We start from the raw sequence: 21,913 nt of genomic DNA on the forward strand, positions 1-21,913 counted from the left end.
TTTGTCTCTGCCACCACAGAGAGCTCTGATTTTCTTTGCAAAAAAACCCAAAAAAACGACAGTAAATGTCTGCATGCTGACGCACGGTGGCCCTCAGTCACATTTCTGACTGACAATAATCACAGAAACCTTCATAAACCTCTAAGTCATGCGCTTTCAATGCAAATATTCCATGTCACGCTAAAAAGCCCTCATTTGGAGTTTTACAATGTCTTATCAGAGTGACCTGCTTGTTTGAGGCCTGAGGTGATATTTGTGTGTGTGTGTGTGTGTGTGTGTGTGTGTGTGTGTGTGTGTGTGTGTGTGTGTGTGTGTGTGTGTGTGTGTGTGTGTGTGATATTTAGCCTTTTAGCGGTTGTGGGTTTTGAGGCGGATGGGCCTGTAACTGACTGTGTGTTATAAATGGAACACAGTGTCCCAGGCAGTCTGACATTATGACCTCCTGGTATCCCATGAAGAGGGGGAAAGGGTCCAGCTTTGCCTGTACAGCACAAAACAACCAGCACAGCCAGTCCAGCACTCCAGTTACACATGTGCGCACACAACCAGGAGACGAGAGAGCACAGTAGATCAGCCCTACCTGTCAATCAAACGAGCTATGAGTTCATTTTTTCTGACTGGTGGCCAGAAGCAGAGTGCTTTACTGGCTGCTGTGTCTCTTTTCCACACTTCTTCTTCTTCCTCTATAGCTTTACTGGATTACACTAGGGGTGGGTGTGTGTGTGTGTGTGTGTGTGTGTGTGTGTGTGTGTGTGTGTGTGTGTGTGTGTGTGTGTGTGTATAGAATCAAAGCAATTAAGCTGTTGTGAAACTGAACCTGATCACATGACAATAACATGATTTAAATATGCCCACCTGAGTAATTTAAGACCAATCCTTAACTGACTTTTAAAGGATGGGAGCAATACAGTCTGGCTGGAAAAGGGCACCCAGTGGTGCCAACTCACGGGCCTAACTGGTGTAAAGACATTCAGATTGGTGTTAACCAAAACTTTCAGGTGAACAATCGGATGTCCCGCGTGGACGCTTGGTTACACGCTGTTCATTAGGTTTCTGAAAAATCCAACATTTTTCTGTTTATTCAGACCACCCTTCCATCGGATTTTAATCCTCTGAACAGCTGTTCCAACTCATTTTCCAGACCATGGGAAGAGACAGAGAGACAGCCTGGATGTGTAGGGAGTGGATGAAGTGGGTGGGGGTAGGAGAGGGGGGTGGGGGTCACCAAATTTGTGTAAACTTAAAGTTAATGCATTAAAGTCCAGATATTGATTACATTTGTTTATCAGATGTTCACATAAAATAAACAAGCTCATGTCCCTCCCACCCCCCAAGAAATACTCTGTTGTCACTGAAAACGCGTCTTTCTGATAACGCGAGATACCGATTGGCGGTCACGTAAGAAAAATATAATACATCCTCTTGGAGAAATATCTGATAGGGGAAACTGTGGCGGACAAACTGATAAGTCACGGAGCCTGACATCGTGGATCTCAGAGCAGAGGCGACTTATGGCTACTAAGAAAATAGATCCGCAGGAAAATAAAGTTCTTTAAAGTCACGGAAAACGACCTTTCCTCGCGGATTGTTACAAGTATTATTTGGAAAGTAGCGCCGATTTATAATCTGGTTTTACCGCCGCAGTCATTTATTCATAGTGTTGGACCTGCGGTCAGTTTTTGATCATTACCCGCTGTTTTTCTTTAACTACAAATATATATAAATAAAAACACTAACAAAATAAAAGCATATAATGTGAAAAATATTTCTTGCTAAGTGTGTGCTAAACAATGTCAGCGCGCTCCTGCAATAAATCCAGCTACAGGTCAGAGTGAGAGGCCCTACGTGAGGAGGAGGAGAAGGATAAAAAAAAAAGTGCTTTTTGTTTTGTTTCTTTTTCCAAGATTAAAAAAAAGGAAAGGAAAAAAGAAAGAGAAGACACATACACCTAATGCTGAATAAAAAAGGGACTAAACAGGACTTACCACTAAGGCATTGTTTAGAAGGTGAGTAGGGTAATACTTTAGTGTTGAGAGGGTGTTAAGAGGCGAGGAGAGCAGGGGTCAGCGTCCAGGCGTGCAGAGGGTGGGGGAGGGAGGGGAGGGCAGAGGGAAGGAATAAGTTAAAACGTCGCACCAGTGAAAACAGTCTGAGATGACAACATTACGAGCTGCATAAATGATTTGAACACATTAAGAAAAGCATTGAATATCACCCCCATCCCCTCCTCCCCAAAATGTTTGGCTTTTTAAGATTTGTGCTGCGTCACGGTGGCCTTCTGGGAACTTAAAACTTTGGGGGAAAGCAAGAGCGAGAGAAGGAGGGGTAAAAAAGTGAAAATGCATTATGTAAAAAAAAAAACCCCAAAACGATTAGCAACAACACGATTATGTCGACGCATAATCTGAGCAGCACTCCCAAGTATAGTTTCCAAAATCCTTTAAAAAAAGAAATGCAATGGAAGAGGCAATGCAAAAAGAACCGTAACCCAATTCTTACTAATGGAAGATTAAAATATAAATAAATATGCATTGAAAGTACATCCTGAAACGCAGTGGGAGTCACGCAGCAAACACTCCTCTCCTCTCGGGGCTCTCTCGGTAATCTGCCTCCATCACGCAGTCTCCGTCACATCCCAGCACACAGTTAATAATTCATTCGATTGTTTACATGTGTTGCCATATCCGAGGTCCAAGCTCGATTTCTTAATTATTAACAGCAATTAAATAAACAAAATGTGCCTTTCTGTCTGCAGACGGAACTGCAAGGGAATGTGAATGTGTGTGTGTGTGTGTGTGTGTGTGTGTGTGTGTGTGTGTGTGTGTGTGTGTGTGTGTGTGTGTGTGAGAGAGAGAGAGAGAGACAGAGAGAGGGAGAGAGAGGGAGAGAGAGAGAGGGAGAGAGAGAAAGTGCGTGTGTGTGTGTGTGTGTGTGTGTGTGTGTGTGTGTGTGTGTGTGTGTGTGTGTGTGAGAGAGAGAGAGAGACAGAGAGAGGGAGAGAGAGGGAGAGAGAGAGAGGGAGAGAGAGAAAGTGCGTGTGTGTGTGTGTGTGTGTGTGTGTGTGAGAGAGAGAGAGACAGAGAGAGGGAGAGAGAGGGAGAGAGAGAAAGTGCGTGTGTGTGTGTGTGTGTGTGTGTGAGAGAGAGAGAGAGAGAGAGGGAGAGAGAGAGAGAGAGAGGGAGAGAGAGAGAGGGAGAGAGAGGGAGAGAGAGAAAGTGCGTGTGTGTGTGTGTGTGTGTGTGTGTGTGAGAGAGAGAGAGACAGAGAGAGGGAGAGAGAGGGAGAGAGAGAGAGGGAGAGAGAGAAAGTGCGTGTGTGTGTGTGTGTGTGTGAGAGAGAGAGAGAGAGAGAGAGAGAGAGAGAGAAAGCGCGCGCGCGCGTGTGTGTGTGTGTGTGTGTGTGTGTGTGTGTGTGTGTGTGTGTGTGTGTGTGAAAAGAGAGGAGGTTGTTTGCACGGAGACGGAAGTTGTTTTTGCGCACACATAAGGCTACTAATTATTAAAAAATGACAAGAAATACAACATGAGCTTCTATCCCTTTTCATGCCCAGTCAAAGACATACTGTAAGTTCCCATCATGTGCACCATGTGTGCTACATTAGCCTGTATGAGCTTCTGCTGCCACTTAGTTTGAATTAGGGGGAAATTTATGTTGGTAAATAAAAGCTTCTTTTGTTTAGGGATTATCTGTGACTGTGCAATATTTTTTATGTTGCAGATAAAGTCATCTGCAGAGTTAAAAGAGTGTATATATATATATATATATATATATATATATATATATATATATATATATATATATATATATATATATATATATATATATATATATTATGGAATGCCCTTTAGGAAAATATTATATATATATTCCAACCAAAGTCTGAATATATAGAATGATCTTTTGAATATATAGAATGAAACTTGAATATATAGAATGAAACTTGAATATATAGAATGATCTTTTGAAAATATAGAATGAAACTTGAATATATAGAATGAAACTTGAATATATAGAATGTATGAACCTCATTTTTAGAGATGATGTGTTTCTGAATTCTCTGCCTTTACAAAATGGCATCAGCTGAACTATTTCAGTACTTTTTAGAGCTTGACAACTGTTTTGCGACAGCTGTTCAAACTGCAAATGGTAGAAATAATTTGAATTTATACTACGTCACCTTGAAGAACACGTTTTCATTATTGCAACATTTCTAGTGCTCATGAATAATGTTCAACAAAATGTTTCTGGGAGAAGATTATGCACACTTCTTGAGGGAATTTATCAATCACTGATGGAGATGTCAACTGAGCTAACACTTCGAGCAGAAGCTGAAGCACATGTTATGGGCTCATTATATCATTCTACATCTCAAAGAGGAAGGTCAAGGTAAGTGATAAAAATGGAAACAAATTCATTCATAATGTGTATGGCACTTGAAAGAGTCAAGAGATGGCAAACAAGATAATGAATGCAAGAAATAAGAAAGAAGTTAACATATTTCTTCTTTTGTTTCTAACTCTTTTAGGTACAACATACCAGCTACTCAGCTGACTGACATGCGAGACTTGGGGTTTAGTTGGATGGCCATATCTCAAATGTTGTCAGTAAATGTTGGAACACTGTACAACCACAGGATACAACTAGTGGACTATGGAAATTTGCAATTTGAACAGCTGTCGCAAAACAGTTGTCAAGCTCTAAAAAGTACTGAAATAGTTCAGCTGATGCCATTTTGTAAAGGCAGAGAATTCAGAAACACATCATCTCTAAAAAAGAGGTTCATACATTCTATATATTCAAGTTTCATTCTATATATTCAAGCTTCATTCTATATATTCAAAAGATCATTCTATATATTCAAGTTTCATTCTATATATTCAAGCTTCATTCTATATATTCAAGTTTCATTCTATATATTCAAGTTTCATTCTATATATTCAAGTTTCATTCTATATATTCAGAAGATCATTCTATATATTCAAGTTTCATTCTATATATTCAAGTTTCATTCTATATATTCAAGTTTCATTCTATATATTCAAGTTTCATTCTATATATTCAGAAGATCATTCTATATATTCAAGTTTCATTCTATATATTCAAGTTTCATTCTATATATTCAAGTTTCATTCTATATATTCAAGTTTCATTCTATATATTCAAAAGATCATTCTATATATTCAAGTTTCATTCTATATATTCAGAAGATCATTCTATATATTCAAGTTTCATTCTATATATTCAAGTTTCATTCTATATATTCAAAAGATCATTCTATATATTCAAGTTTCATTCTATATATTCAAGTTTCATTCTATATATTCAAGTTTCATTCTATATATTCAAGTTTCATTCTATATATTCAAAAGATCATTCTATATATTCAAGTTTCATTCTATATATTCAGAAGATCATTCTATATATTCAAGTTTCATTCTATATATTCAAGTTTCATTCTATATATTCAGACTTTGGTTGGAATATATATATATATATATATATATAATATTTTCCTAAAGGGCATTCCATAATATATATATATATATATATATATATATATATATATATATATATATATATATATATATATATATATATATATATATATATATATATATATATATATATATATATATATATAATTTATTCAGTACTAATACAGCTTCACCATCCAAGTCCTGAAGTCAGCACCCTAAGTAGCCTTTAATAGCTTCTTCAATAAAACGAAGAATTAAATGGGAAAATAATAAACTCTCTGGGCTCTACGGGCATCATGATCGGGGAGACTAATGTTTTTAAATGGAAACCAGACATGACTTGTGCCCGCGTGGGACGAACCCAGAAACATCCCTCTCGGCCCGTCTGGTAGCAGAGTCTCATACAATGTGAGGAAAACACTTTCTTTCTTTCTTTCTTTTTAATAAAACCACTGTAAAAATCAGGAATGAATTACACATAAAACAGCAGCCCTGGCAGTCCACTGTCAGCCGAAACCAATGAGGGATAAACAAGTTTGTCTTTATAGGAGTAAGACATCCAGCAACTGTTTAACACGGGGGAGGTCAGTGAAGGAAATACCTGCAATAACAACAATAATATATAATAATAATAAAAAACAAACAAACAAAAAACCTTCTTGATGTTGAAATGAAAACTTGAAGAATGCCATGTCAGAACGGAGACTTTGGATTTTATTTGGCTTTGCGAAATACGCTCTGGTGAGAGAAATGATGACAGTTTAACATGGCTGAGGTTAGAAAAGATACAGATTAACTGCATGGAGAGGGAAGCTTCAAGAACAGTCTGAAATGTTACATTTATCTCCAGCCAACTGTGCCGCAAAGCAAGAAGCTGAACTCGCACCGCTTTGGAAACTGTAGTTTTAGGGAAAGATTTGGCGTGTTAGCACACGTGACGTGTCAGCTAAATTAATATGAATAAAGCTGATTTTTTTTTTTTACTAAGAGCCAACTTAGTAAAAAAAGTTACATGTATTACAAATAAACTGGAGGCAAAGTACATGAAATACAATCTGCTAAAAGTAGTATGCTGATATCATTTCACTGAACGGATATAAGAGATGAGCGCTCTCTCTCTCTCTCTCTCACGCACACACACACACACACACACACACACACACACACACACACACACACACACACACACACACACACACACACACAGATTTAAATAAAGTTTAAATAGCTACTTAATCATCGCTCTGAGATATCTCTTCACACTGATCGCTTCATCAGGTCTACAATAGCAGCAAAGGAACACTGACAATTGCTCGAATTAAATATGACGTGTGCATTTTGCAGATGCAGGAAACGGCATCCCTCAATATTTCTGACCCGAAACAAAAGCAAAGTGCTAAAAAAGTGAAGTCACTACCTGGACTTTATTTCACCCTGCAACGCGAGGAAGCGCCACACACAGCTGTCTATACGTTCAAGGTCAGAAAGAAAAAGAAGCACGTGCAAATACGCGTTTGAAATCGATCCTGTCACGTGTTGCGTTCAAGTGAAAAAGAGATGGTATAGCAGCAGAGCAAGAAAGAAAGAAAGACTATTTCTAAAGGCGCACGCAGGACGTATACTGACCAATTATAATTACGCGCGCGCGCACACACGCGCGCGCACACACACTCTCTCTCTGTATTCCTCTCAAACACACACACACACACACACACACACACACACACACACACACACACACACACACACACACACACACACACACACACTTCAGGCTCCAATCTCTCGTTTCTCCCGGTCTCAGTCCCACATGAAAACAGCCCTAAAGGCGGCGGTGTGCGCCCCTGCTCACACCCCTCTCACCGGCCAAAAAAAAAAAACCCTCCCTGCGTTTCTCGCCACTTCAGAAAAATCTTAACAGCAGTCAAATTAAACTCCGCTCCACGTCCTGTCTATTCCACCGCTCTGCTATCTCCTCCTCTCACGGGCTCCCCTCCTTCTTTTTTGTTTAAAAAAAAGAAATACATTTCGGGAGAAGCGCCATTTTCTCTCCCAAAAAAAGAAGAAGAAGAAGAAAAAACCATTTGCGATGGAAACGCACGGGAAAAAGCTTCGTGCGACCGAGCGCGCCGCGAGACGAGCCGCCGGGAGAGCTGAGGATAAGTTTGAGTGGAAGAAAGACGCTCGACACAACCACGAAACACACGAGGAAAGGCAGAGTGGCACCGCACTGAATGCACGTATATATAAATATATATATATATAAGAGAAAACCCCGGCGTCCCCACTGTAAGCTACCCAAACAATGAAATAAGAGAAGACAGTTTACCTGTGTCAGGCAGTACGGGGAGTACATGGTTATTTTTTAGGAAGGAGACTTGGAGAGCTTATTTAAGTTGGATGGAAGCTCGGTATGGTGCTGCATTGCAATCGCTCGCCGTCCTGTTTCTCTCACTCCATGCTGCTGCAGCTTACAGTAACCCCGCCTAGAAAGTGAAAGCTTGCACAAACTTTCAGGGAAAAAACTTTGTCTCCCTCCCCTCTCCTCTCTGCTCTCCTCTTCGCAGGACTTTTATCGCTCCCCTCTTCTATCCTACTGAAAGCCCCCCCCCCCCCCCCCCCCCCCCCCCACACACACACACACACTCTTTCTATTTTTCACGCAGATTGAAGTTCTTCTTAGTAAAATGTTCGGATTTTGCCACAGCATGAATTTTGCTTTTGGGGACTCTGAATCCGCTGTGCACACGCTTCCCCGCGTCTTTAGGTTCGCAATACTGTGCTTTCGAGCTGCGTTTACTGACCCGTGCATTCCATGTTGAGAGCAAATAATTACCAGAGGGCAGATGAGCCGGTCAGTTGAGAAGGAAACACGTAAATGCATCAGCAGAGTAGATGAAAGTATATAATTTGAGGAATATTGTGAGAGCACCTCTGATTTCACTGACTTTTTAAATATGCGATGGCCAAGCATGCATTCAGTTGCATAAAACCTCTTAACATAATTCTGCTGAAGGTCCTGATCACAGGAATTCTCTCATGCATAAGTTTACATTTGATTGCACACTTAAATTCATTTACAGGCATTCAAATCGATGCGTCATCTCATTGCTGCTGTTAAGTTAAGTCTATTTATTTACTGAACCAGAGTTGACCCAGTCTGAAAAACCCACAACTGTAGCTTGAAAAACCAGTGAAGTGAGTCCAAGCCAAACAGTTACTGTAGCGTTCACTATGAAGTAGAAAACAGCGAAGACAGACGTATAATCACAGTCTTTGAGCGGTATCAAAATACTTCACTGGGGTGTGTGAGGAAAAACACACACACACACACATGAACGGTAGTGAGGGGTACACATATCACATAAAAATCATAAAATAACATTTCTTGGAGCAGGTCCCGAGTGTGGTACAGTGGGAATTTGGGTGGGAGTGAAGTCATTGTGGAAGAAGTGGAGCTGAAATTTTAGGCCTGACGTTAGAGTCCCACAGATTTATGAGGCCTACTGCTTGTGCATTTTTTATTAAATACTGCAAGCCTCTGCAGGCGAAACAAAGAGATCTGGGCTCTGTGTGGCCAATTACTGCACGCGGCCAGATACTCGAGCCAGAGGCGCAGGCGGGGAGGGAGAAAGTGTGTGGTCAGGAGCGCATGTAACGCCACAAAACTGTAACCTCTCGCCCTCGCCGTCGCACAAGGTTAGAATGCCAGCATTCCTTTTCTGTGAATAGGATACATGACTAATGTGAACCACACACGCCCTACAACACATTCACACACAACTTTTGGTTTCCCTTTGGGCAGGTGTATTAACTTCATAACCTGCCTGCAACATGTGCGGAAATCTCTTTGTTTTCAGCTCGCTTTGGTAGCCGAGTGCAAAAGGTTACAGCCTCTGCTCTCTCCGTCCTTTATGGAGCCGACTTGCATGCTCCGCACGCAAACACTCCTCTGCCGTCGCTCCTTAAACGAGCCACACATTTAGTGGTCTGTGTGAGTAAATCTCTCATTAAGTAACACATGGTAGAGCCATATGCTATGGTTGGTGGGTCTGCCGCGGCTCTGCTTTTTCACACGCTTCGCATATACATATTTACCACTGTTCCAGAGTGGCCAGCGCTGTTAGTGACTTCACCCACCAGCTTGGTGCTGTTGTGCAGTCGCACCAGAACTGAGGATTTTATTAAGAAAGTGTCACAGAAGTGAGCAGTAACGATCTCGCAGCCGCTGTGGCCGTGTATCGCGGGGAGGCTTTAGGCTGTGGGTGTGCAAAACAGGCTGTATGAGGATGAAAGTAACCACAAATTTGACGGAGACCCGTGCGCACAGTATTACAGCCGGTGTTGATACCACAACTGTCTATAGGTGGCAACACAGTGGAGCGGAGATAAGTAAGTGTGGTTGCAATGTCTGGCAGAGCAGATGTCATCTCTAGCAGCGCGTCGTTTACATACACTGCACATGCGAGGCTTTGCTTGAAGTAGTTGTTCCCAACCAGGTGGAATCGCCTGTAAACACATCCCTCTCACCAAAGTCACCCTCTAACTTAAGTTCCAAAAGATGCCTCCTTTAATTAATTAAAAAAACAAAACAAAAACATGAGCAGTGCATGAATACACTTTCTAGCAATCTTTTATTTTCTGTTTGTCTAGTTTCACGCACAGACATGTAAGCAAATAGTTTAAACTAAATATCAAAATTTGGGGGGGATTTCAAAATCTTTTCATTGGCTGTTAGTCACATTGGATAAACATCACTTCTGGTCGATTTTAGAAAAATTCAGACATGTTATATTGGCAACATATTATAAAAAGACAAAATATTACAAGTTTCCCTTGCTTTAAAAGCATGGAGTAAGCCAGTTCCAGTGAGTAAATTTAAGGTGGTTGCAATTATTTGTTTGAACTGTGAACAAGGAATTGAGCACACGACCCACTTAATACAGTTAGTACATCTTAGTTTAGCTCCATTCACATGAAAACCACTCATAAAATGTGGATTATTAAAAGGCTGCTATAAATGTTTACAAGGTTTACACATATTATTAACCACAAAACTGTGTTTTATGTCACATTCTAGTGGCTCATGCAAATACAGTAATACATCTGAGTGACAACCCTTAACATGATCACTGTTGCTAGCTAAAATTTGAAGATGACCCACTGTGTCTTGCTTATTTTCTGTCATTTGCACTGCATTGTTACAGAGGTGGATGCTCATATTAAACTTGACCACGAGGTCAACTTGTGTAGAAGTAATCTGTGTGAGCCCAAAGAGCAACGCAAATGTTTTTTTCTACTCTTGGCTCTGTATTATGCCAAGGAGAAGCCCCACCCACTTGATGTTCTTTGTTTGGGAGGGGTAGCCAATGAGATTGAAGTTAGCATAAAAGGAGGGTGTTTTTCAAACGAAGAGCTGCTAAAACAGCTTGTTTTAGACAGTGACTGGAAGATAAAGACGAATCATTTAGACTCTCAAAAAGCTCAGTCATGCAAGGATAGTCTAGTAGAGTGGAAGAATAAAAAATACAGAGCTGGAAATGACCAAAATAGGTCCCCCTTAACACTGTCCTTGGCCACCCAGGTATGGAAACCACATTATTCAACCTCAGCATTGGAGGTCTAAACACAACAGATAAAACTGTGACCACGGCACTGCTGAAATGAATTGTTTGAACTTAAACATTAATAGACTCACTAGCCTTTTCTTAGAAAAGCTGTTACCAAGAAAAGCCAGGTTACAAATGATTAAAAAGAAAAACAATTATGTGGAAAATTCAGTGTCAGCTAGTAAAGTTAAAATACCCCAAAATAAAAAAATAAAAAGTAAGCAAGGTTACCTTTTGCATTTATGGTGTAATGCAAATTCTGTTCTATATTAATTATTCACTGGCTGCAAAATTCTGGGACGTTATTGTGTTTAAATTTCCATTTTTTCTGTGTTTATTTTCCTTTTTCTGTTATTTTTGTGACAAATAAGAAATCACCATTGCAAATGTTTGAGTGATGTGACAGATCATAGATATCCTCTTTCCCCCACTTCTTTTCTTTTCTTTGCAGATATACAGATATCAATCAACGGGGCTGAAGGGGGAAGTGAAATGTACACTGATACTGATGTATCAGAAATAAGCATCCAGGACGATCCTAACGTTATCAGTACAGGTTGTTATAGTTTGCATAACATTATTGTACAAAATGCTCAGGACGACAATGAATGGAGTCGTGACGCACTTTGCACAACACTGAGCCCCCTACATTAGACCTCCCGGCGAGAAGCTGGAGGTCGACGCTCTCCTGTGGACGCTCTCCTGTGGACGCTCTTGAACTCGCTGCCCCCCGGAATCCAATCCAGTCACAGTGACACCCCTCCCCCTCAACCCCTGTCTCCCAAAACTCTCTTTAGACGGCCGTGCTACCCACTCCTGGCCATAGCACTTCATTTCTTTACCCGGAGACATACAATATAGTGTAGCAACCCAGATTCTCTGAGAGACTTGGCATAAGACTTAACTCTGGGAAACAAAGCCTGTAGCCTAGAAAACTGGCTCCCACCTCATTAATGATCACATTTTCAGTCATACACAGGACCCCCCGCCCCACGCCATCCCGACTCCTCTGCTTTTATTACCATTTTATATCATGCCGATTGCTGTAAATCTCACGGCTTCTTTTTTTAGAAATGCTGCTCACTTTTCTCTTACTTTGTAGTTCTTTTTCGTTTTATACATCTAGGCATGCTTCACATTATCGTCGTAATTTGCACTCCCGTGAGACGAGGGCGCTTCGGTGAAGTTGCAAAGGCTTCTTTTTCTTTCCCCCCCTTTTTTTCTTAAATGTGCGTGTGGAAATAATAATTGTAATGGTTTGCAGCTGAGTGGAGGGAGCTGTGAATGACATTATGATTGCGGTGCAATTACCAATAGCATGAAAACGGACTGTCAGTCAGAATAATGAGTAATGACTCCAATAACACATTTAATACCGACACATGAAATAATAATAACAATAATAATAATAATAATAATAATAATAATAGATGCATACCCTGTATGAATCTGATACTACAAAGCATTCAGGCATCCCAGGACCTCTGGAGGGTTCTTCGTTCAACAGAAAGGTTTCGGTTGCCTGAAATGTAACACAGTGATTCATTAGTTGGTTCTGTATTTAGGATCAGGGAATTTAAAACACACAGAAAAGCTGGTCGCAAAGCTGCAAAAGCAGATTTTGTATGTGAAAATCCTCCTCATCCTGCTGCTCGACCTATTTCATCATCCTCCTCAAGTCCCACCACCAGATAACTACTCAAGATCGGCGTCTTTACACTCTGCACACACGCGCACGATCGTGTGCACTGCCTGCCTGCGCCCATATGCTGTGCAGGCCTGAGGCCCAGCCCTGCCAGTCACTGCCACTTCAATGGGGAGCAAAGTGTTTAGCTGCCGTACCCGCACACAATACTCCGGCACAATGGCATTTCCTGTCCCTGCTATTTCACCTGCATGGTCACTTTTCTGTCAGCCTGCTCTGATTCAGCACAAATCATTCACACACAAACACACACTCACACACACAGCCGCATACAGTAATACACATGTTTGGCAAAGACTCGCACATACAGAGGCCATACGTCTGCCTCCACGGAGACAAAAACAGGCCACTCAAAAGGCCCTGCCCTGCATCCGCTGATAGATGCAGCTAAAGTGTTTATCCCAAGTGTTTGTTTCTATTCAGTGCAGTTCATTTGTATGCTGAGGGACGCGTCAGCCGAGACTTGGGCTCTGAATGAGCATCCATTGCAGTTCTGCTGTCAATTGAGGCAGCCAGGCCAGACAACATAGATGGGAGGAAACCACAGACTGAGGAGCTGGATATGGGAATGGGAGTTCTGCCTGGTTTGCTAGCCTGTGGCTATTACTTTTTAGTCCTAACTGGTACAAATTGCTTTTTGCCAGGCTAAATTTTAATGTCTCTTCTGGAAATCGACTAAACCTATTAGACAAGGGCTAAAAACGTCTGCGTTCATGAAAATAGCTCCGGTTCCATGAGTAAGAGAGTGGAAGTTTTACTCACAATGGGACTTACTTGAGTTTCTGGATATAGGAGAAGAGGGGAAGTAATCTTATTTTCCAGAACTTTACCTTCTTATCTCTCAACATACCTACAGCAGAAACAAACATGCACCCAAAACAGGAACAAACATCGCTCGTAGCCAGCAAGAAAACGTAAAGTTATAGTATTTAAACTGGCATGTGATATAAACAGTTTTTTAGGGAATTTAAACAGATATTAGGTTACTTAAGCATTTGCATATGCAGACAAATACACACATGCGCCGGGTGACATGGGATTGCCCTTAAACAAATACATGCAGAGACACATGCATAAACACGCAGCACTATAATAAGTCCCAGACTTGGACTAACTGAGCTGCGGCTGGAGACACAGGCTATTCATATCCTTCAGAATGAGAGGTTACAGCTCGAGTCTTTTCCCTTTTCCTTTCTACTGTAACACAGGAAGGGCATCTGTGTGTATGATTTCACTCAACGTCTGTGGCAAAAGGTTCAGCAGGCAGGTTGATTAACATAAGACTAACACTGGCTTTGTTAGCGTGGCCTCTCCCACGCACAATAAGTTCAGCGTGTGCCTCGTGAAGCACACGCTCGCTTAAACAAAAGTTAGAATTCGAGTCATCCAAATGGCTAAGAAAACACTGCGCGCGGCGCACGGCCTCAGCATCCAACCTCTGGCCTGTCATCATTAATATGTGGGGAAACACTGGAGGGAAACCATTTGAAACCATTTGTCCCACTAAATGGTGCCCTTGTCAAGCTCCCCGGGCTTTCTGTTAAGCTTTTAAACTGCCCAGTCCAGCTGAAGGATATATTTTACTCCACTGATAATTACAGAGCAGCACAAAACATGGCACTCCACTGGCTCGAGCGGCCTCTTGTTTCTGACATGTTTTAGTCATTTAAGGATGAAAAATAATTTTCACTGCACAGAGGGAATCCCGGCTCGAGGACGCTGAACACCGGATAAACGACAATCTAAAAACACATCGTTTAATGAATGAATCTTTCTCTGTCTCCAGCCCTTAGAGAGCTGCACTGAGGCTCAATGTTGAGTGCAGCTCCCTGAAGCACTGGCCCGCTTTCCTCCTCTGTCAGTTTTTAAGCAGCATAGTATCAATTATACATATATGTGTTTTTCTATATGTATGCAACATATGCCTGATCCATATGCTGGCCCCAAGCTAAAATAGTTGCAGAGTCTCGTGTAATAAACACTTAAAAAGCTCCACTACTCATTTGCTGTCTGCGATGCTGGTTTTTGGTGACTGAAATGAAGCACAGATGATTAAAACAGAGAAGCATCAGCCTGGGTCAGGCTTAAATCCACAGTTCAAATCTCCATATTATTTACATGCATGTATGGGGTAGTTCAAGAGCTTGGGAAATCCCCCAGTTTGTGAATTTTAGCTATTTACAGAGGAAATTTGCAGGAAACTTCATAAAATTGTAAGTATTCTGTTCAGTGGTTGAATATGTTACGTTATGTTTATATCAAGTAATTTTGCTAAATTTACAATTATGGAAGTAATAACTATTATGTACTAAATCATTTGCTGTTTTACATGTTTACAATTCACAATTTGATCATCAATTCTGCCCACAGAAAACAGCAGTACAAGGAATTCCCTCTACGTAACCCTAAACAGAGAACAAATAACAGACTCATCAAGTGGACAGAAAATCTCCAAATGAATGACTGAATGCGAAAATAGAATATCAACGATCACAATTTTTTTCTCTGCCAAAAAGTTTTGGCATGTAAATTTAAACTACAGACGGTGACAGCAAAACAATTGCATTAAACATAAAGAGGTCTGAAGATTTTTAGCTAAAGGTAACACAAACCAGAGAAACAGAACACCCCCCTACCCCCAGCTAGGTTAGCTCTGTTCAGAGAGAACAAGGATTGCTATATTTTATTTATTTTTACTTCACAACTGTTTTATCAAGTCGTTTTATAAAATCCCTCAAGTTGTCTTATTTCTCTGTCCTGTAAAAGCCTAATTGCCAGAATAAGACTAAGACAATAATAAGCTCATAGTATCAACCTCGAAGGTAGTAATTTGTCACTTATTGCTTCAAACTATTGCAGATTTTATAAAAGTAAACGTATACTTCATAACAGCTAGGTTTTATTTCCCCCCCAACATGCTTACACTAGCAGTGTTACCTGAATTAGCATAAAAATGTTAGGCATGAATCTGGAGCTAGCTTAAAATAAAAACTAGAAATTGGGATAAATAACTAGCTTAGCTCTGTCCAACCCTTCTATTAAGCTGTCTTACCAAATGTTTTTTGTGTCCTCGCTAGCACAACATTATTTGTGAGACTATGTCGCTGTACTTTTCTTTGTTCACAAAGAAAAAGTTCAAACAGGTTAGCTTAGCACCTGCTAAGCTAGGTTAAAGTGAATCTCATGAAGAAAGTGAAAAGGCGTACTCTAATTTTCAAATATTTTCATATTGTAGTGAAAACATTTATTTTAGTGTATTATTGTTGTTGTAGATTGCTAAATGAGCCATATGAGCAACATCCTGCTGTTGCTGAATTCAAGGTGAAACCGCAACCGGCTGTCAGTTGAAGCGGTCATGCCCTTGATTATGAATAGGCACTTTGAGCTGCTAATTGCTCTAATATGTTTACAAGTTAGCCACTCGCTGTTTTAAGCTTTTAGTTGATTTTACACAACTCACTTCGCTTTTTGTGGAAAATGATAGAAAAAAAGCAAAAGCAACAACTATAACAGGCTGGGCAGTCACCTAGCACCAGCGCTACCTTCGTTTAGTCGCATCTGAGACCAATCTCAGACACAACTGAGCATGAATACGAATCATGATCTCTACAATACCTCAGCTGCACTTACTCTGCTCAATTCTCTCTGACATCCACGTTTACAATAAGTGAGATCTAAAAGGGGGACAGATGCCTAAGTTGGCTGCCTCACATGGAATTAGATTAATCAGAGCGCATATACATATGGCCCACCTTCCTCTGTCTCCCACTTTGTCTTGTTCACACAAAGATACACAACAGCCCAGAAACCACCTGGGTTTCCATATTTCTGAATACGCGTCGATCCACCAGTGGTGGGTATCTTCGCAGTCACTGATTAACAGCCTTCTGATCATTCCGCCGCACCGTCCTAATCATTTGCAGACTTGTCTGTATGAGCTCAACAGTTCCTAGAGGATCAGAGACTTCTGCGGCAAAACATAACTGACATCCTACTCAGTCCTGCTCCATTCAGCCTTAATTGTATCCTCATTCTTCACCTGGTAACAAGCTAACAAACCTGTGCAGATGTGGCAAGCACATCAAAGAGAGGGAGGGATGGGAGGGGGAACTTGTTTGTAAAAAAAAATGTGTGGGGGAATATGAAAGGGGAAATTTACGTTGTGTGAGTCCAAGCCAGCGCCACCTCAGGGAGAAATGCTGGAAAAATGTGATATTTTACACCTGCATCTCAGGAGGTGGGGAATAAGAGACAAGGAGGGGGGTGGTGGTAATTAGAGGAGTGTGCGTGCTTGCATGCGTGCGTGTGTGTGTGTGTGTTCGTAAAGGATTTTTAGTATGTTTCTGGGTCTTGCCGCCGGTTCTTCTGCAGCATTCAATTTGGTATGATACATTCGATGCCAGATTATTAAAAATGCTAAACCTGGTTACGAATGCTAAAAAAAAGTGTTGAAATTTTAAACAAATATGCTAATATTGTTAGAGTGATAAATAGCTGGAAAGCCCTGTTTAATGAATAATGCTATTGGCTCTAATTCCTCATTAAGGCCCTAAAGAGGAGAGTGAAGAGAGAAAATACATGTATTGTTGTGATTTTCCCCCCTTTTCTCCCCCCCAAATTAAACTCAGAAGGCATAAGATACCAGCACCTTCCCAAATTAAGTTCATTCAAATTACTTGGTTACACAGCTGGTGTGCATTCTGGTGTGTCTTGTGAAACCAATTAATGTGAGGCTTCAGTCTTGATAAGATAATTAAAGGAGGGCTAGAATAGAGATGGAGGAGTTTGAAGTGTTCAGGCTCGTGGTACAAAATAAGACTTCCTTTAAACTGCAAAAAAACTTTGCCTTGAATCAAGTTAAAATAAAATCTGTGTGATTTGTTCTGCCATTTCCAAAGCAAACTGATCTGATCTGGGGGCTTAAGTCAAATTATGCTCATACTGAAGGGTCTGCGTTATTTCTAGATTATTATTTGCTTAAACTAACAAGTGAGATTATCTCACTCCAGTGTTTTGACTTTGTATATTTTTAGAGCTCACTTAAAGAAGTTAAAACTGCATGGTTTTGAATCTGGCTTCCTGTACTAGGCGTTATGCATTCCCTGGGAACGTTTGAATTAAAATATATGTTTAGATTTTGATTTTGTTCTATAAGAAGAGATGCTTTTTTGTATTAACTGTAGCAAACAACTGTCAAAACATCCTGTAAAACACAGTAATGTGGCATTCTTTCTAAATACAGCTGAATCCCGTGACCTCTCGGGCCTTTGATGAAATCTTACAATCTTAATGTTTACACCCCGTTTTTCTTGGATTTGACCTTCATTCTCTTGCTCGCGTCTGCTCGTTTGAGCAAACTTGCAGAGCACAGCGTAGCCGCCAGAACACGGTCAATATAAAGACATTTATAACTGTAGTAACTTGATGAAGCAATCGCAACATTTTAATTTGGCGGTGCCGTGTGTGCTGGTAGTTTCAGTTGTGCTGCACTCAGACTTTGAGCGTTGCAGATGTTCGATATGGTTTCCAATTCTTAACAAAGGTGTTTTGTAAGTTAAAGAAGAAGCAGAATGAAAGGAAAATCCCCAACAATCAGACAGTCTGCTATGAGGAAGCAGTTGGTGATGATGAGAAGGAAGAACTCCCTTTTAAAAGGAAGAGGCCTCCAGCAGAACCAGTCTTATGTAAGCATCTGCTGCAACCGGTTGGTGGGTAAGAGAAAATAGTAAAGAAAAAAGTGGGGCACACACGTCTGTGAGTGCAGTGGTTCGCTTTTTTCTCTCCAAGAACAATGTTAAGGTTTAACTAGCCATAGTACACCACGACTGAGTTAATGAGTTAATCGCTTCTGTCCAGCTTCAGGCTGGTTGTTAAGATGTTGAATACAGCAATATTCTGAAAACGCAACCAACAGGCATGCAGACTGTGACCCTGTTCAGCATAAGAAATGTTGTTTTTAAAGATTCAGATCTGTGTATTGCACTCAGCAGTGATATAAGGATTTTAGAGTAGTAATACTGAAATGGATAAATATGAAAATACTCCATTTAGAATCCATTCATTGTATTTACTATACAGAGCACTGTCCAGCCTGTAAAACCATTTGTCATGTGTTTCGTGGGTCTATTAAAAATGCTAAAAATGTTTTGAGGCCCAAAAAAAACTGCCCTGTTGATGTCATAATGATGTCACTAGAGTTTTCTTGACATTTCAGTCTATTAAACGCACACACACAAAAAATATATTACCAGTATAGGAATGGAGTCTGAGCTGAGTGAGCTTAACTTAATGAAAATGTAATGAAATTGAATTGAATTTAATGAAAGATGTTTCTGAGCTGCACTGAGATCTGGGATTCAGCTTTTCTCAGTTTGAATTATTAGCTTAGCTAAGCTTAGCTCAGACTACCCCAACTGTAACCAGTAAACCACTGGAGTATTACTGTACGTTTTATCTTTTGAGACACTCTTTCATGAACTTGTGATTCGTTTAGCACAACAAGGATCTCATATTAAGGAAGCTGAATGACTGAGGTGATTACAGCTCGTGATATATCCACTGTAGCCCCTCGGCTGCACACTGTTAAAATCACAACAGCTTAAAAACCAGTCAACCTGACAAGCACATCTGAGCTCACTATCCTAATATTTATGCTGTTTGACTGTATATCAGAGTTTCCATCTTTAAACTACAGCAAAAGCTTACACGCTGCATAAGCTATTATAGCCTCCTTGAAGCCTTATTTATTTTTCCAGAGAAACGTCAAGGCCAGGACAAACATAATAGCATAATATTCTGTATACAGTGAGGGATGACATCACTGGCAACAACGGCCAAGATGGAGATCACACAAGACTGGAAAACCGCTTGTCTGATCATCATGTGGTGGGCTGTACACACACACACACACACACACACACACACACACACACACACACACACACACACACACACACACACACACACACACACAGAGGCAGAGTGCAGGATACAGTTACCACAGCTATTTACACAGCACTCTGTGATTCTATTTTTTTTAATCTTTAGTTCCTGCACTATATATCACACATATGTTTACCACGGAGAATCCAGTGTAAACTTTGCATTTGGCTATATATTTAAAACACCGCTTGCATTGCTTATTGTAAAGGTCCGGTCTGTCTGTAAATCATCATTTTGGACCCATAATGTCATCTTTGTATTTCCTGATGATGGCTCAAACTTTCTGTTTACTTTCTGGCACATAGGGAAAAATCCATAACCTATAAATCCTTGTGTATATATAGATCATCTGTAAAGAAAAGTAGTGTTTGAATATTTATTTCTGTGGCAGAGATGGCGAACTGGCCTCGGGGAAAGCTAACAGGAGTCTGACACTGATTGACAGATGCCTCCAGTGCCGTCTGACTAAACTAACATGCAGTTGAAGTGTTTGGCACAAAATCAACACAACACACATATAGCCTTTGAAAATAAATAAATAAGGTTTTTTTTAAAAGAGGTGAGTTGCTGCTATAAGTAGGAGAATAACAAGTGGGGATAATCCCATGTGAGGCCTGTCCTGAATTCTGTATCATTTTTACTGATGAGCTTCTTGGGCAGCTGCCATGTCAGCAAGGATGCTCATAAACAAATAATTATTCATACTAATAATCTTCCATATTCATGTGCAAATAAGATCCATTCCTGGGTATCTAAGCAGCTTCAAGGTTGTATGTGGGAGGTTCCCCTAACTATTGCCTGACTTGAAACATTTCATGCCAAAAAAGAATTTCTAAGGGTCAAGGATGTGTGAGCTCTCTTTCATAGTTTTGCATAAAACAGACTTTCTTATTACTAATTTTAAAACCTAAAAGCACTTCATTCAAATGAATGCTTTCGCAAGCCTCACAGAGAGTAGATTTCTCATTTAACATGTTAAAAGAAAATCGGGATAAAACATGAAAAACGTCTTCTGTTTGAAAGGACTCAACTCAAACGAAAAAGGAAACCTTGGATAAAATCTCATAAGCTGATGTCTGCTTAAAGAATCCTCAAACAAACTTCAGTTAGAGTTCGAGAAGCATTACAAACGTTTGCTTTGTGATACCACTGGATTTCCCTGAATGGGACAAATAAACCACCTGCGTAATTAAGGATTTAGTCCCTGCGTAATTACGCACAAATCAAATGGCCACTTAATAGAACGCTGGCGCAAACAATAAGTTCCATCCTGCTACAGCCAACTTTCCAGACTCTGGTAAACCTTGCCTTTAGGTGGGATTTGTGCTCTAGGGTCCTTCCCACATGCAACAGTGAAACCTTTACATACTGTATGACACCTCTATTATGGATGTTGTGCCATAGGTCCTATCATATATGCGACTATAAATAGACTAGCCCAGTCTGTGAGAGGAGTCATGTTCTCCGTGTGGATGAAACGGCAGAAGGCAGTAGGCATCGAGCGGTGAACTGAGAGGGCTGGACACTAATTTGGCCAGCAGGTTGGAAAGAAAAAATTGGCAACAACGTATGTAACTATTAAAATAAGGTGGATTAGGTTTTCCTTCCAGCAACATCCTTTCAAATGTACATGCAGCTCCTTAGCAAGGAAATCTCCCCACATTTTTAAAACAACCATAAGATCCTAATGAGTCTAACTGTGACAGCAAACAGATTCAGGTAGGTGGAGGGACTTGGCACATACTTTGTGACTGTTACACATTAGCCACACCAAATACACACACACACAAACACACACACACGCACACGAAATATAAGATAGCTCACTAAACTATAAAGCACAGAATCATTAAAACGATGAACAAGTACAATGATTGTCAAAGCTGACTGCATAAATGAGCAAATTATTGGTTTACATAGCACGTACCATTGTGGTGTGAGGATATGTGCCAACACTCTCAAAGACCCATTTTCCACTCTGAAAAGTTCGGCTTCCAAAAAAAAAAAAAAAAAAAAAAAAGTGAGTGGGAGAGAGAAAACTGCTCGGTTTCTTGCTCAGCTGGGCCTTATACCGGAAGCAAAAGAGCCCTAATGCACGGCCTGCTGCCCGGTAAACATTTTTTGGGATAAAGTGAAGTCAGCTCTTCTCAGTCCAGGCAAACGGGACGCAGAGTCGTACA

The 21,913-nt window shown here is 40.5% G+C and overlaps 2 protein-coding genes across 4 annotated transcripts in view; one reads left to right on the forward strand and one right to left on the reverse strand.

Annotated features, from left to right (window-relative positions):
* The window catches only part of nfixb (nuclear factor I/Xb), a 142,709-nt gene extending 120,880 nt beyond the window's left edge, over nt 1–21,829 (reverse strand). Inside the window, exons 1-2 of one of the 3 annotated variants that reach the window (XM_085402927.1) lie at nt 21,661–21,829; nt 12,525–12,608 (exon numbers count right to left, since the gene is read on the reverse strand). In XM_085402927.1, the coding sequence (XP_085259053.1) occupies nt 12,525–12,608; nt 21,661–21,663 (87 nt within the window). In that variant the 5' untranslated portion in view covers nt 21,664–21,829. Of the gene's footprint in view, nt 1–1,985; nt 2,022–7,806; nt 8,021–12,524; nt 12,609–21,660 lie in introns of those variants that run through there. The other 2 variants (XM_085402928.1, XM_085402930.1) reach the window with 2 other exon arrangements.
* LOC146670826 (uncharacterized) overlaps nt 1–21,913 on the forward strand; it is a 411,199-nt gene that overhangs the window by 280,407 nt on the left and 108,879 nt on the right. The window lies entirely within an intron of this gene.

The sequence above is a fragment of the Rhamphochromis longiceps genome, linkage group LG4 (assembly GCF_057381845.1).
Source record: "Rhamphochromis longiceps isolate RC_006_pf linkage group LG4, R_longiceps_female_GT1.1, whole genome shotgun sequence".
NCBI classification, from domain to species: Eukaryota; Metazoa; Chordata; class Actinopteri; order Cichliformes; family Cichlidae; genus Rhamphochromis; species Rhamphochromis longiceps.